The sequence below is a fragment of the Tachypleus tridentatus genome, chromosome 10 (genome assembly GCF_004210375.1).
Source record: "Tachypleus tridentatus isolate NWPU-2018 chromosome 10, ASM421037v1, whole genome shotgun sequence".
NCBI lineage: Eukaryota > Metazoa > Arthropoda > Merostomata > Xiphosura > Limulidae > Tachypleus > Tachypleus tridentatus.
The window spans coordinates 141,593,439-141,609,558 of NC_134834.1; the positions used below are offsets into that span (position 1 = coordinate 141,593,439).

At 33.8% G+C, this 16,120-nt stretch overlaps 1 protein-coding gene across 1 annotated transcript in view; it reads right to left on the minus strand.

Moving 5' to 3' along the window:
- The window catches only part of LOC143230469 (protein gooseberry-like), a 69,970-nt gene extending 54,078 nt beyond the window's left edge, over positions 1 to 15,892 (minus strand). Inside the window, exons 1-2 of the mRNA XM_076464096.1 lie at positions 15,329 to 15,892; positions 1,801 to 1,973 (exon numbers count right to left, since the gene is read on the minus strand). Coding sequence (XP_076320211.1) covers positions 1,801 to 1,973; positions 15,329 to 15,404 — 249 coding nt within the window. The 5' untranslated portion in view covers positions 15,405 to 15,892. The remainder of the gene's footprint in view (positions 1 to 1,800; positions 1,974 to 15,328) is intronic.
- Positions 15,893 to 16,120: the final 228 nt, after the last annotated feature.

The window sequence follows — 16,120 nt, forward strand, 5'->3', positions numbered from 1 at the left end:
GCGGTGTGAGTCTGCACACATACTGCTGTGCCGAAAAACTTGAGATTAACACGCTTCTTAACTCAATGCTGTTAAAAGAATCTGACAAGAAGACATTGAAGGTTATCAGTAGTTCTGTAAACAAAACTGACATGAAACAATTTGTAAAAAGAAGGGAAAATGTAGCAATATTTGTAGAATTAAAATTATAATTCAGTTTGTTAAATAAAACAAAAAATACATTTTACTTGGACCATTGAAACGAAGAGTAAGGAAACCTTATCAATAAATATGTAAAACAATGAATATTTAAGAACTATTTGTTAACCAAATCTTGCAAATTAATTCTTGCATACAATATGCACAACACTGAATTATTGTTACTAGATCATTATTTTAAAAACATAATGAAAAAGTTGTTCTAATAGATGGACCAAGATTTGTTAAAAAAAAAATACTGTTATATGACTCACTAGCACCGAACTTTGGTCCATTTCTATAGCCTAAAACTTCTCAGTGAATATTTTGCAAAGAAGTAGCTTTAACGTGATGTGCCTTTTTTTATCACTGGTTATATAGCAGGGTTATCCCATTATCCTAGGAAACTGGGGTTTCTTGATCCCATTTTGTAACAGGAATGATATTGACAGAACGTAATACAGACGATGCCCTTTAACAAGTCTGGTCTGCCACTTATTTCTGCTTAAAGAAGTTTGTTCATTTTGTAAGATCAAAGCCACACTGAACTATCTGCTGTGTCTACCGCGATGAATAGTACCCCAGATTTGAACGTTATAATTCTGTAAATGTAACGCTGATCCACAAGGGTACGCTTAAGAAAGACATGGAAAGAAACATAATATGAACATTATTTTATAGATTTTGTATTCTAATTAATATAGCAAAAAAAGGAGATATGAAATGGCAAAATATTAATGAGATAATGCATTATAATAAACTTTCGCTCCAAAGTGACTTTTGGTGTCTTTAAGTCGTATCGTTTCTGCAGCGTAACATTTATTATTTCGCTTTCTTGTAGCTGTGTAGTAGTTGCACTTGCTAAAAGTACCTTAAACTATACAAATATTTAAAATAGCTATCAAAGAGACGATGCTTATCGAGTAATGTACCCAAAATGCCATTAATAAATATTGTATAAATCGTATGATGTTACATATACAAAGTGGTCAACATTGTTCAAAATCATTGTTCATTATGATAGAAGTCAGAAGGCATGCAATCAATGACATAATTACAAACTTAACTAAGAGTATTGAAACACGATAACATATTTAAAACAAATATACGTCGTTTAATTACAAACATCAACCTTCAACTTAGCGGAATAATGATTTAAAACTCTAGAAAGAATCCCGAACCAAAGGAGTCTGTTTGCAATTGAATTAAAAAAAACAACAACTATCTAACAATTCCTACACAGCAATTAAATAAGATACTTTTTAACAACCTTGATTATATAGGTACTATATCCCCTCGTCACGTCTGATATCAAGATTATGGGGCAACTTCTAGTTGGTCTAAATTACTTTCGTAATTATTCATCTTTTGCATATCCAGGTATCGAACACGGTACTTTTCGTATTAGAAACAGAACTACCATCTGATATATAATTAGCCTCTGACATTTTCTAACTCAAACTAGCCGGCTGTGATATTTATTAAGATAATTATCCTTCCTTCTAACAAAGACTGGTATAATAAACTTCACTACATATATATCAATGGGATACACCCGACATGCGTGATAGATAATTCGAATAGATAGAATGACAGAGAAGTCAAACAGACAGAAGAACCTACTTGATATCTGTTGAGGATCTTGGACACACAACCATGGGACACTCGTAACTGTCGACTTATCACACATGGTCTGATTCCAGCAGCAGCCATTTCTACAATCTTCAAACGAATGTGATTGGGCAGTGGTCGGCCATTGATGAAGACTCCACCTAGCTGGTTAACTCGACCTTGACCTGCGAGTAAAAGTGTTTGACAGTTAACACTACCTTATAAATAACGGAGCTGATGGAAACACTTATCAGTTTTATAACGATTCACATGCCGAACATAAAAATGCAGCGTTACAAAGTCTCACATAACAGTGAAATGAAAGTGTCTAAAATTAACGAATCGGCCCGGCATGGCCAAGCGTGTTAAGGCGTGCGACTCGTAATCTGAGGGTCGCGGGTTCGCATCCCCGTCGCGCCAAACATGCTCGCCCTTTCAGCCGTGGGGGTGTTATAATGTTACGGTCAATCCCACTATTCGTTGGTAAAATAGTAGCCCAAGAGTTGGCGGTGGGTGGTGATGACTAGCTGCCTTCCCTGTAGTCTTACACTGCTAAATTAGGGACGGCTAGCACAGATAGCCCTCGAGTAGTTTGTGCGAAATTTAAAAAAAACAAACAAACAATTAACGAATCTTCGTGATGTCGTATTACATTAAAAACAACAAGATTAAAAGAAAAATTAATTTTTCACCCAGCCACTAATGTTACATGTGACTAATTACATGTAGTCTACAACAAAAACTTTGAGTCGAAATAACATATTAAACAATGTTAGGCAGCGATCTGGAATTATTCAGAATGATTTTATTAAATGCATCACGCGTGAAAAATCTTCCTGTCAAATTGAGATCAAATAACCGGTTTAATACTCTGCGCATTACACAGAAAGTGCAAAAATAAATGTAATGGTAATAACTGAACATAATGTATCGTGTGTTTTGTTTATTTTTTATGTGTAGTATTCCTGGGGCAGGGCCTAACATCGCCATGTTGTTAGGGTAGTCCAAAAGTTAGCAGTGGTTGGTAATGACTAGCTGCCTTCTTTCTAATATTAGCTAAGTTAGAGGCGGTTAGACCTCATTTATCTTTGTGCGAAATTCAAAACAAACAAACAATCTTGGAGATAATGTAAATTAAAATATACATGTAAAAACAGCTGGTATGGGTAGAGAAAACTCTAAGTGGAGGAGCGAACAATGTTTTGACCTTCTTCGGTCATCGTCAGAAAGAAAAGAGGTAACTGACAGATAGCTGGCCACATGTTTGAAGGCGGTTGTGTAATTGAGTTTAGGAGTGTAGAGGGCGTGCTTAAATGTTGAATTACATTTATTAATATAGGTATAAAGGTGTCCCTCTACATTCCTACACTAAGTTACACAACCGCCTTCAAACATGTGGTCAGCTATTGGTCAGTTACCTCTTTCTTTCTTTGTGAACCTCACGATGACCGAAGAAGGTCGAAACGTTGTTCGCTCCTCTACTAAGAGTTTTCTCTATTTATACCAGCCGTTTTTACATATATATTTTTCTCTACAAGTGGGTTTTCTCGTCATCACGGATTAATGTAAATTAAAATAAATTTGGCACACAAATTACGACAAGTGCTTATTTTACATTTCATTGTTTGTTGTAGCGGAAAGTTTCGTAATGGCGGCTAATGTTCCAAAAACAAAAATTAACTTAACATATTTTATGCTAACGTCTATAAGTTGCAAGAACTTATTTCACGTGTTTAGCAGTGTTTAATAAGTGTCCGGTCAAAGCATGTGCACACTGATTGTTAAACATATTTTAGTGTAAATATTAATCTTAGAGATTTAGAATTTTAATTTATTTTTTATTTTTCTCGGGTTTAAACCTGCATTTTTTGTAACTTTTAATTCTATTTAGTTTGATCATTACTTTTAATAGAGTTACTGATCTATACGCAAAGATAAGTCACGTGCATATAACACGCTCTAACTGTGATCTTTCACCTTCCCAATGAATAGTACTCATTATTTTAACAAAGTTACGCAACTGGCTGTAATAAATTATCGTTATAGTTTTTATAGAACTAAATATATGTCATATATATTATAGAATTGTAACTTTGTTTATTATGGTCACTTGTCTTTAAAAAATACTTGTAAGAAACATTCAGGGATCATTAGCACTTTAACGGCCCTTGGGACTGGGTACTTGATGTATAACGCTTTTAAACGGCCATAGAAAATGATGCTTCATTTAGAGTTCTTTCACTTACTATTTGGTAGTCTTGAAAGCGTTAAGGGTTGGCCCTTAAATACCGAATATCATTAGTTTGAACAGCCGTATGTTTGAACCATGAAACGTGTTAAGTATACTGAAACAATTTGTATTGCATATTTTCATTCTTCTGAAGCCGTAAAGAAACTATTGAACAAAAAACAAACCGGACCTTAGATCCAAAACTGTAAAGTGGCAACGACATAGCGACATTTTCTGCAGCTTCTTCTAGCCAGGGTCAAAGGTCGGACAAAAATTCATTGTTGTTAAATTTATTTATGTTTTTTTCTGTTATTAACTCTAAGTTGTTTTTAACAGCAGTTTTCCCCCCTGTTTTAGCTCTTTTCAGAACTTTCTGTCGAATGATGCTAGTATCAGAAAAGAAACCATCACAATCACTGAATATAGACATTTAACGACAAAAATTTCCATTCATCGCTTTAGTTTTATTAAACTTAACTAAAAACTGGTTTTGTAGGAAATAATACGTGGTCAGCTCCTTTTGCAGATTTTGTATCTAAGTCGAGGATTTTCATCCAATATGCATTATACGTCCTATGATAAATGTTTACTTCCTTATATATTTCTTCTTGCATTTCTAAGTTCATAAAACACTGCTCCTAAGAATATTTTACCATTTCTGTGCAAATACGTTTACATATATTTCAGAGTTTTGTTACCATACAAGAAACTTATGGTATCAAAGTATATAAATATATATCACAGCTATATTATACTTTGCATTGCTATGCAAGCATAATTTCTACATTAATCACAGGTATATTATACTATATATGGCCGTATAAGTATAATACCTACATTTATCTAAGGTATACTATACTTCTGATGATACATTTTGTATGGCCATATAATTATAATCTTTACATATATCGCAAATACATTGTTATATTTCAGATGGTTATAAAAAATTAATTTATTTCTGAGAAGGTAACAACTGAGACCGAGTGGATATTGAACAAATGCTTTAGCTAGCTAGTCTATCTTTTTTTTGTGCAGTTAAGAGCCAGTTTAATGTGAGAAGTCTGGGATGTGTTTTTTAAACGTATAAGGGTTGTACGCTCCGTAATATTACATTTTGTTTCAGTACGAAGTGAAAAGTAGAATCGCTCAAAATTCACCGAGTAAATTTTCTTTTCAAGCAGATGTTTCTATGCTACTGGATTTATTGGATTTGACATTTCATAGTCTTCACTTCGGAAGAACAGAATTTTGTCAATACTATTTTACGTGACCGAGATGGTTTTTAAACATCAGGATCCTAAGTTCCTGAGAAACAAACGTACGTGCTGGCGAGGTCAACTGTGTAGATAAGTTTAAGTTTGATTTCATTAATGTAGGGCCCGCGGCATGGCCAAGCGTATTAAGGCGTTCAACTCGTAATCCGAGGGTCGCAGGTTCGAATCCCGGTCGCACTAAATATGCTCGCCCTTTCAGCCGTGGGGGCGTTATAAAGTGACGGTCAATCCTGCTATTCGTTGGTAAAAGAGTAGCCCAAGAGTTGGCGGTGGGTGGTGATGACTAGCTACCTTTCCTATAGTCTTACACTGTTAAATTAGGGGCGGCTAGCGCGGATAGCCGTCGAGTAGCTTTGCGCGAAATTAAAAACAAACAAACAAATTCATTGATGTAAAATTACTATACTGATGAAATCTTATCCATGTTAAAATGCCATCTTGAGATGTTTGTCTTGATAGTGCACACAGACATAAAATAAGTGTTTCATAGAATGAATGAAAATAGGTGTATTGAATTACAGTCTATAACGAGTGTCTGTTCTTTCGGCACCTTCTCATTTAACTTCTTTTCTTTTCACGCTGCTATTTTGGAAACGTTTATAATAAACTTCGCCCTTGAAATTTAGGCCTAAAGAAAAATTTTCATAACTCTGTTTTACTCATATAAGGTAATAAAACCTGCCATAAAAGGTTTATTTTGCCTTCAAAACTGAACACGAATTTTATTACTGAATGACAAAAAAGCTTCAATTCGCAAGAGCTTATAGCGTTTTGACTGTTATATTTATTTGTTAAATGAAGTTCATTAATCAATGCTTTATACGACAAATAATACTTTAAAATATGAGACATTTTGAAATAAAGTTAGTTAAGTGTTGCAATACTCCTATCTGGTCTAATTTTCTTCTTCAAGTAACAGTTAATAAACCAAGTAAAGTATCTAATAATGTTTCTCACTTTGAATGAGAGTTAATTAAGATTTGTTTGTTTGTTTGTTTTGGAATTTCGCACAAAGCTACTCGAGGGCTATCTGTGCTAGCCGTCCCTAATTTAGCAGTGTAAGACTAGAGGGAAGGCAGCTAGTCATCACCACCCACCGCCAACTCTTGGGCTACTCTTTTACCAACGAATAGTTGGATTGACCGTCACATTATAACGCCCCCACGGCTGGGAGGGCGAGCATGTTTGGCGCGATTCGGGCGCGAACCCGCGACCCTCAGATTACGAAGCGCACGCCTTAACGCGCTAGGCCATGCCAGGCCAGTTAATTAAGAAAAACAGTTGAATCTATTGTTCCATTTTCGAATGACAGTTATTAAATGTTTTGTTTAAAACTCAACTCGTATCAATATATTACAAAGTAGTCTTGTGTTATGGAAGGTTATTGGAAACTGTATTCGTGTTATGTAAAGTAATATTATAAGTAACTATAATTTTTGTGTGAATAGTATCACAAAAGTATAGGGATAAATCAAAAAAGGAAAAACGTTCAACCTGTGACACTAAAAAAATATTCTAATACAAAAAAAAATTATAATTTATTACGTTACAAAAATATCCTTATATAAGGGTATAAACTCATATTTAAGTCTATACATTTTTTTTACACGCAAAGTTGCACACTGGGCTATGTGCACTTTGCCCACGTCGGGTTTTTAGCGTGTAAGTCCTTTAGCTTACAGATGAGCCGCTGAGGAAATGAATCTATGCAAAGTAAATACTCGCCATGGCTATTTGAGTTTTGTTAAGAAATACTTTACTCAAAAGATAAGAATATATAATTTTACAACAGACAAGATTCGTATTATAGTACGTTTCTCACACATCTAATTATGTAATTTCTTCTTTCAATATGTGTCACCTCTCTTCTGTTTTGCGACAGATGGAAATGAAGTGTGTGTATGTGTCTCCACGTGTACATAAAAGGCGGTACTGAACTGGCAAGAAGGTGCAACCATATAGTAAATAACAATAACATGGAAAATTTATAATATTTATTGTGCTATGACGTACATAATGTTATTCACATACCTAAATTAACTTGGGCTACTAAACAATATTAAAACCATATAGATATAGGAGTATTATTTATACTAAATAATATTGTCAATATCAATGACTATCCAACGAATACTATACTGTTGGTACGGCTTATTGTGTTGGGAAAATTCTTCTGAATTATTTGACAAAAAAAAGAAAAAAGAAAACAAAGACTTAATTATAATGAAAGCTTTTCATTTCGTGAACTTAATACTCTAAGAACTTACACGGTTTAAAGAAATAATGCCAGGCCTACTTTCACAGATAAGGTTAATTAATCACTTCTTTGCTAATATCTCGTTCGCAATTTACTTCTCACACCTCTAGAAGAAACGAAAATTAATCAAACCATCACCGTAAAAAATTCTTTAGTCAATTAAAATTTAGTATAACTTGCGTTTTATACCATTCTAGCCCCCCAGTGGCTCAGCGGTAAAAACCGGGTTTCGATACCCGTGATGGGCAAAGCACAAATAGCCCATTGTGTAGCTTTGTGCTCAACAACAATAACAATTATACCATTTTATACATGACGTTAAAACTCTGTTCAGCCAATAAACATGTCGAACTTTAAAACAAAATAAATTTTGAATATATAGTGTTCCAATCTAACTTTAGCGAAAGTGTTAAGTTTAGTTATTTTTATAAGCGAAAGTTTATCTCGGGTTTGTTTACATAACTTTGCAAATCATACACGTGTAGTTCAATTGTAAATTTTCTCTTGTTATATTATGGCGTCTTCTTACTATAATCTTTCACGTTTTTTTCGAGTATTATTACATCATAATATCGTGTATTATGTAGAAAGTTCTGGGCCTCGTTTAAGCTACTTATAAATACGTGTTCAAAATGTAGTTAGTGAAAAATATTGTGAGATAGATATAGAATGCATGTTTGTGGGTTTAGTCATAAAGAGCTTATAGTGGCGATGTTTTAAAGTGAAATTATCACAAATTGTATTGCAATAATAATGTAGAGAAGAACATTTTTTCTTAACATTTGGGTGTTAAAGTAATTGAACCAGCCTGTGTGTAGTCTGATGAAAAAGAAACCATTTTGTACAGCTCTGGATACAAATGTGGTTATTAACTGTGTAACGAATGTTTATATATGAATTTTGCTTGTTTCATAATAATAGATTAATATGTTTCTGGACAATGTACTGGACTTCTGCTGACCTATGTCACATGAAGCTTGCTTTTTACTATCAGGTTTTGTATAGGGCCGGATTTCTTACAGCATGTGTCTGTGACTTCTTAGGGGTAAATTTGATGTAATACTGAAGAAATACATTAGTTAACTAAAAAGTTTATAAATATAATTTTTAAAGAATATATATAGCCAGGAGTTTTTCTAGTACTAGATTTAATTTTCTAGATTAGAAATTAAACTTATCATATAACCTTGATTTAGAACTTTATACAACATGACATTAAGTACATGAATTTAGGTAATTTTTTTTATTTCGCAAAAGCTACTCGAGGACTATCTGTGCTAGCCGTCCCTAATTTAGCAGTGTAAGACTAGAGGGAAGGCAGCTAGTCATCCCACCCATCGCCAACTCTTGGGATACTCTTTTACCAACGAATAGTGGAATTGACCGTCACTTTATAACGCCCTTACGGCTGAAAGGGCGAGCATGTTTGACGCGACGGGGATGCGAACCCGCGACCCTCAGATTACGAGTCGCACGCCTTAACACGCTTTGACATGCCGGGCCTTTAGGTAAAATTCTCAAGTATATGTGTTCCTTACTGAATTACTCATATTAAAGGTACAGAAACTTTAGACAACCTAGCGTTTACTACATGAATCTAGATCATATCTTTAAACACAACTACTCCTGATCGAATGCCTCACACTTACAGTTAAAACCTTTAATTAATCTGATAGGCCCGACTTGGCCAGGTGGTTAGGGCATTCGACTCGTAATCTGTGGGTCATGGATTTGAATCCTCATCACACCAAACATGCTCACCCTTCCAGCATTAACTACGTTAATCTAGATCAAATTCTCAAGCACAGCTGTTTCTTGCTGCGTTTGAAAAGCTGCGCACAAAGGCAAAGCTCAACATTCACTTTTAAAATGCTGGTAGAACGGGTATGAATAATGTTGATGCCATATTTTTTTTTGCAAGCAGGATATCAACACTAAATTGTTAGAAGTTAACCACATCATCATTCGTATTTAAAAATGTGAAGTAACTTAAAGAATAAAAATCTAGATTTATAATATGTTATTATAGAACGGCTCTTAGCATGACTGAAATGCTCAACAATAAGGTTTTATGGTGGACAGTATAAGTAGCTCAGAGCGTTGACTCTAAGTGAAACCCACTTAACCTTTTAAACTTTCATGAAGTAATTTAAACTGCCAGGTTAACCTCAGTTTTCCCCGTCACTGGGGACAGGCACTTTTGCTTAATCAATAAAGCAGTGTATTCTGAAAGCACTAACTTCAGTCCCATGTAAATTACATCTCTTCTCTATGGATCTTCTAGTCATGATTTTATGCGATTATTTTGAGGTCAGATTTTTCTCAGATATGACTTTTAAGCTCTTGTAGGATAGCTGGAGTGATTTTAATGGTGTCTCTTTGCAGCTGTTTATCCACATAACGTGTGACTAGCATAATCAGAAAATTAGTTTCTTAAATGATTGAATATTACTTAAGTTAACAGCTTTGTGTGGTTACCTTGTTAAATGAAGACAGCTCTGACAACATTTGTCCACACAACCAAATATACTAATAGCATCTTTTCCTCCAAGATATGTATATCTCTATTGCAAAAGATACGTCAGAGTGTATACTGTATAAAAAATTGGTTATAAACCCTTTTAATGACTTAGTTTCTTAACTTCAAATGTATTTTAGTGGTAATTAAGTCATTAAACTAATTTGCTGGTACACTTATTTCACCCATTCTCGTTGAACTATGTATTGATTACTGTGAAATACTATTAACAACCGTTTCTGTTGAACCAGGGATGGATTTCTGTGAGACGCTCCTGGAACCTTTCTGTAGAATCTTAGTTCGATTTCTGTCACATCATGCTGAAAATCTTTCATATTTAACTGGGAATTGATTTATGTGGGTTGCTATTGGCAATCACTCTTGGAACTAATAAAATTAACATCCAATAAATAAACACAAAACTTTTTACTTTTTTTACGCACTTGTGTCTATGAGAAGGAGCTAGATAATTGGTTAAAAGGTGTTCCACAAGAGATATCTAGCTCAACAGGGTCTTCTTTCCCCGCTGATTTCTCCAAGCCCGTTTCCTTGGCTGTGGTTTCGCTAGATAGTAGATAGGGACAGTGAGAATCTCGTTAATCCATTCATGTGGATAAGGATCGAAATCCTAGATTGTTGGCGTTTAGAAAGACTGAATATTAACAAACTATCGCAAAATAAATCGTTCTTGCTGCATTTTGTAATTTAACTTAAATCTAATCCCAAATTTAAAAAGTTATTTCGGTTTATTAATCAATGTAAGAAGGAGTAGGGTGGGCGTTTTAATGTTTAATAAGGATTAGGTCCTAGGAAGTGATGACGACCATAGATACACGGGCACTATAATATGTGTATTTGTCTAAGGACTAGAGTTGAATAGTGTTTTTTGTTTTGTTTTTTACTGGCACACAACTGGTGTTTGTCAATGTCATTCGTAACTTAAAATATATATTTATTTCAAAAACATGACAATTTCAATCTGTAATATGCTTATATTTTCATGTTATTAATATATCCTTTCTGCTCTTAAACGGCCCGGCATAGCCAAGTGGTTAAGGCCATCGACTCGTAATCAGAGGGCCGAAAGTTCGAATGCCCATCACATCAAACATGCTCGCCCTTTCAACCGCGTGGGTGTTATAATGTGACGGTCAATCCGACTATTCGTTGGTTAACCCAAGAGTTGGCGATGGGTGATGATGACTTGTTGCCTTCCCTCTAGTTTTACACTGCTAAATTAGGGACGGCTAGAGCAAATAGTCCTCGAGCAGCTTTGCGCGAAATTCAAAAACAAACTGCTCTTAAAATAATTTCTTTATCGATGTTAAGATTTACATCAGTATAAAACTGCAAAATACATAAACGTAATTCAGTTAAGCTTATGATTAACCTTAGTCCATCTATTAGGCTTAGCATGGATAGATTAGTTTGTAGTTACCTTTTTTTTTAATTATTAACTTTTATTTTATGAAACCATTATTTAAAGTCGAAATTTATTTCAAATGGTGTTGCAATACAAGCGCTGTCTTCGCCACCACTGTGCTATAGATCAGTAAGAAAATGGACTTACAAGAGTATATTTACGATATTTGATTTCATAAGTTTAATAGAGACATCTGCAGATATATATCTTACTAATAAGGTAAACTAATAATTTTCACTGCTAAATGGCAACGTATTTAACAACAATAGTATAGGATAAAATTCATTTTACAGGTATGGCAATTAATAAAGACAGTAGTGAAAGTAAATTTGAATATAACACGATAATGATAAATGACTGATGTGATTCGAGTTTTGCAGTATAATCTATCAAAATCACGAGGGCGGGAGAAGAAAATTCCGCTGAAACAATGGAAAACACCTGCGTATAAAAGGCAGGAAAACTGGTTCTCGTTAAACGTTGAATCTAACACGTTGTACTTTGTAAATTTAATTTGTAAATGTTTTTTGTTCAATAAAATATCTGGTGTAACTAACATTTTTGAAGAATCGGAGGAGAAATAAGTTTGGAAAACGTTTGAGTATTTAAACCATAAATAGGCATGCAGACTATAGAGATAGACTTTACATTTGAAGACAGGTTAACCAAAAATAGGAATATAGTTATTCATGAGACAAGTAGAGTATTCAGTTAGTTACTAAGATAAGACAAATAGTCGCTATAAGCGTTGAAAGAATACTGCCCAATAGTCTGAAAGCACCAATAATATAAAGTTTTATCATTGTAATTACTACATTAGTTGTTTTATTTCTTTTGAATAAGGGGTGTATAACTGTTTTATATAAAACTCGCCATATAGCATTAAGTAGAGATAAAACGTCTGGGTAAATAATACAAAAACTATTTTAACTCATGCACCACAGACATAATCTTTAAAACACTAAAGGTGAATTCAATGTGATTAAAACCAAATGATTAAAAACCTGCCACTGCATATACGTGATATTTATATGATTTCTCTTCCAACGGCCTCGGTTTACAACTGTTCAGGATTAACTTCTGATTAGAGCAAGCTCTCCACTTGATCAAAACTAAAAGATAACCCATTTTTTCGGTAAACTAACAGTCACATTATAGAAATTTGAGAAATAAAAAAATTCTAAAACAGGCTTAAAAGCTATGTAAAACAGCGTTAATTTTTTAACCAGCATATTTAATTTTATAAAAATGCGCTATCATTCATAACGAAAGTACGACTTACTTGGTACATGTAAATGAGCTGTTGTATATACACTCTTCATTTTATTACAACTAGATGTATAATTACAACTCGTACGTGTTTTTTTGCTCAGGTAGAACAGCAAGCTAACAGTTAAAAACTCACACGAGTATTATTTTATTTTAATCTTTTTGATTCAAACAAACAAAATTTAAATAAGCACCTCACTAATCCGTAAGAAATGAGATCTATCTATTCTTATTATACGCATGATTTAATTGTGATTAACCATGAGTTTCTAGTAAATTAAGTATGGAAAGTGTATGTTTACATGGTAGCAGTACCTAAATGTATAGCGTTGGCCTCCGGGTTTAAGTGGTGGGAATTTTGTCTGTTCCACACGGTTACAAAGACTAATACCACTTGATCTCTACTGAGGTTACATTTAACCTCCAATTGTTGCTCAGTAAGTTTCCTATTCCTTATATTAGGTATTAAATTTATTGGTTTTAAGAACTACATGTTAAATTTGAGGAATAACAAAGCAAGGCTCTTGTTCTCTCTTTCTGTATTGTAAGTGAGGGCCTAATAATGCAAAAACTAAACCAATTGAAAATTGTATGTCAAAATGTTGTAATCTGCTCTTAGAAACTTAAAACTAGAAATTAATTCTCCATATACACAAATCAATTTGTGAAATAGTGATATCATTTGACTGGAATCATATTTTTATATGTAATGCGTAAATACCATTTATTCCAATAAATTTATCAGAGAAAATAAGATGGTCTGGACTTCAATACTGAGCACAGGGCTCAACTTCGACATGCAAAAAATAATAATAAGGTTACTTCCTTGTTGCATAAAAACCAGTCTTTGTTCTTTTAGTGTTTAAATTCAGATTTGATTTCTTATTGTTCAAACTTAGCATTGTTTACCCTTTAGTTAAAACCTGCTTTAAGTATAAACATTCATTTAATTCATACGACATTCGATTTTTTATACTACTGATTTTTTTAGGGAATAATTTGATCCATAATGTTTTTGGTTTATGTTGATTACTAATTTTTGAAACTGTTTTAACTTAATATATTTCAAAATCTCTTTTTGTTTTTTAACAATACGAAACAAACAATCCTAGTCAACAAGTACAAGTATTATATTAACAGTGAAGTGAGCTCTGTTAATATGCCAGTACTTTAGTACATCACTTTCCTGGATTTAATGTGTTCCTTGTGGACTATTTAAAACAAATTAAAAGATAGCATTTAAAAGTAGATAAAGTAAATAATTCTTTCCCTACAAATGTGATTTACAACGCTAAAATCAGGGATTTGATTCCCCTCGGTGGATTCAGTAGATAGCCCGATGTGGCTTTACGATACGAAAACACACACCCCTACAAATGTAAATAACCCACAAACTTTTCAAGTTATTTGTTTTGGAACTCTATAGTACATACATAGTACCTTAATATGAACTAACATATGTATTAGAATTCCTTGTTTAAAGATTCTTATAATTCACAGTATAATCTGTCTTAACTTTCATTACGTGTTACGAAAGTCACATGTAGTATGTAGTATTATTTCTCATACCTTACTTTTCTCCAGTTTCACAAATACTCCAGTTTTCTATTTGGTGCTTGGTATTTGTATTTATGACAAAGAACCAGAATACTATAGTTTGGGTTTGATAGGACAAAGTAAACGATGTATATATACAAGAGAAGAGCATAGAAGTATCTGCACACTAGTGACAAATACAACTACTGCATTTATTGGGTTGAGGAATAATTCGTGAGCGTTTTTTCAAGTTAAAAAAATATATTCATAAATGAAACGCTTAAATTATTTCATGTCATTTGGTAGATAATTGTTTGCTCTAATAGATGGTGTGTTTGATTTTCATATGTCTTTAATTTTTGCTTTCATTTTCAGCTCATTAAATGGAATGTCAAGTGGACAAAATCGAGCGTTTTCGACACCATCTGCTTTTCGCATTTAATTTCTTGCAATTTCGTTTAAAACAATGCATACTATATACCTAGGTATTACATGAAATAAAGTATCATAATAAATGTTTTGGGTGTAATGTGTTCATGCATTGAAGTATTGTGTAGTCTTGCATGTAATGCTTGAATGAACTTATTTAAAAACGCTCACGAATTATTCCTCAACCTAATACTTAGAAATACGATATTATAATAATCGTATTTGTCTAACAGTATTCTGTAATTCTACGTTGAACAAAACGTAAACTATAGAAATAGAATGATCTAAATTGTTTTTTCTTCTGTAATAATGTGCTGATGTTTCCATCATGAATAGATAAAAATATTTATATATAATCAAAGATACTTTCCAATATAAAACAACAATATTTTTGTTTCTTCGACAACATCTGTTTGCTTTCAAAACCATGCTTTGTTTCATTCTAAGCATTTTCAGTTCTGATAAATAAAATTAACTTCGACTAGTTTTTCAATTTTAATAAACACAGTATGTTTAATTTGTTTCTATATTATACATTTTTTCAACGTTTCTTAGTAATAACCTCAATGGTCAAAGGACAAAAACATCAAAAATTGAAACTTACCCTGGAAAGGGTAGCCTGTAATAATGGGCCTGATATTTAAAGATCTTGACACCGCCATCCCTGTCCCGGGTTGCATTAGCCACTGTCGGCACGTCCCGGCGGCGGGAGCGGAATTCCACTCGGAAATAGACACGGTGTATTCTAAGGAGGCCCTGTTCGAAAGAGGTCTTCTAATGCTCTTATTTGTGTCCCACAGAATTTCTAGTTCGATGAAAAGGTACTTTTCTATTTACGCTTTAGGCAGAAAAGACTTTGTCCCACGTCTATAATTTCCTCTAGTATGTACGTCAGTCGCAAAATCAGCCCCTAAAACTCTATTTTGAAATAGAGAATTGTCAAGAATGGCACCTAGCTACTGCAAGGATGCAACACGCTGTATTAGCATGGAGATAGGAAGATTTAGTCGTACTTGATACAGTCAGTCAACTCTAGATACACTCATAATACGCACCCCACAGTGTTGATACGCTACTAAAATATCCTCGAATCTCCTGCACGAGGCTGTTCTGTCGCGGATGAATGGATGCCTTGTGGTGGGCAGGGCCTTCGCCCGCCAACTGAAAAGTTAATTCTTATTGGCCGGGATGTTATATGTCGCTCCATTTGATCGTGCCCACGTCGACATACCTCTATATAGTGGCGACTCAGCTTTGGCTGGTTATATCTCGTTATCAGCTTACATTTACTATGGATCGGAACTTTAAATGGCCAGAATTTGATATATCATGTCAATTACGAAAGAAAAAAAAAACACGGGATTTACCAGTGGAAGTAAGAAGTCTTGCGGGGAAG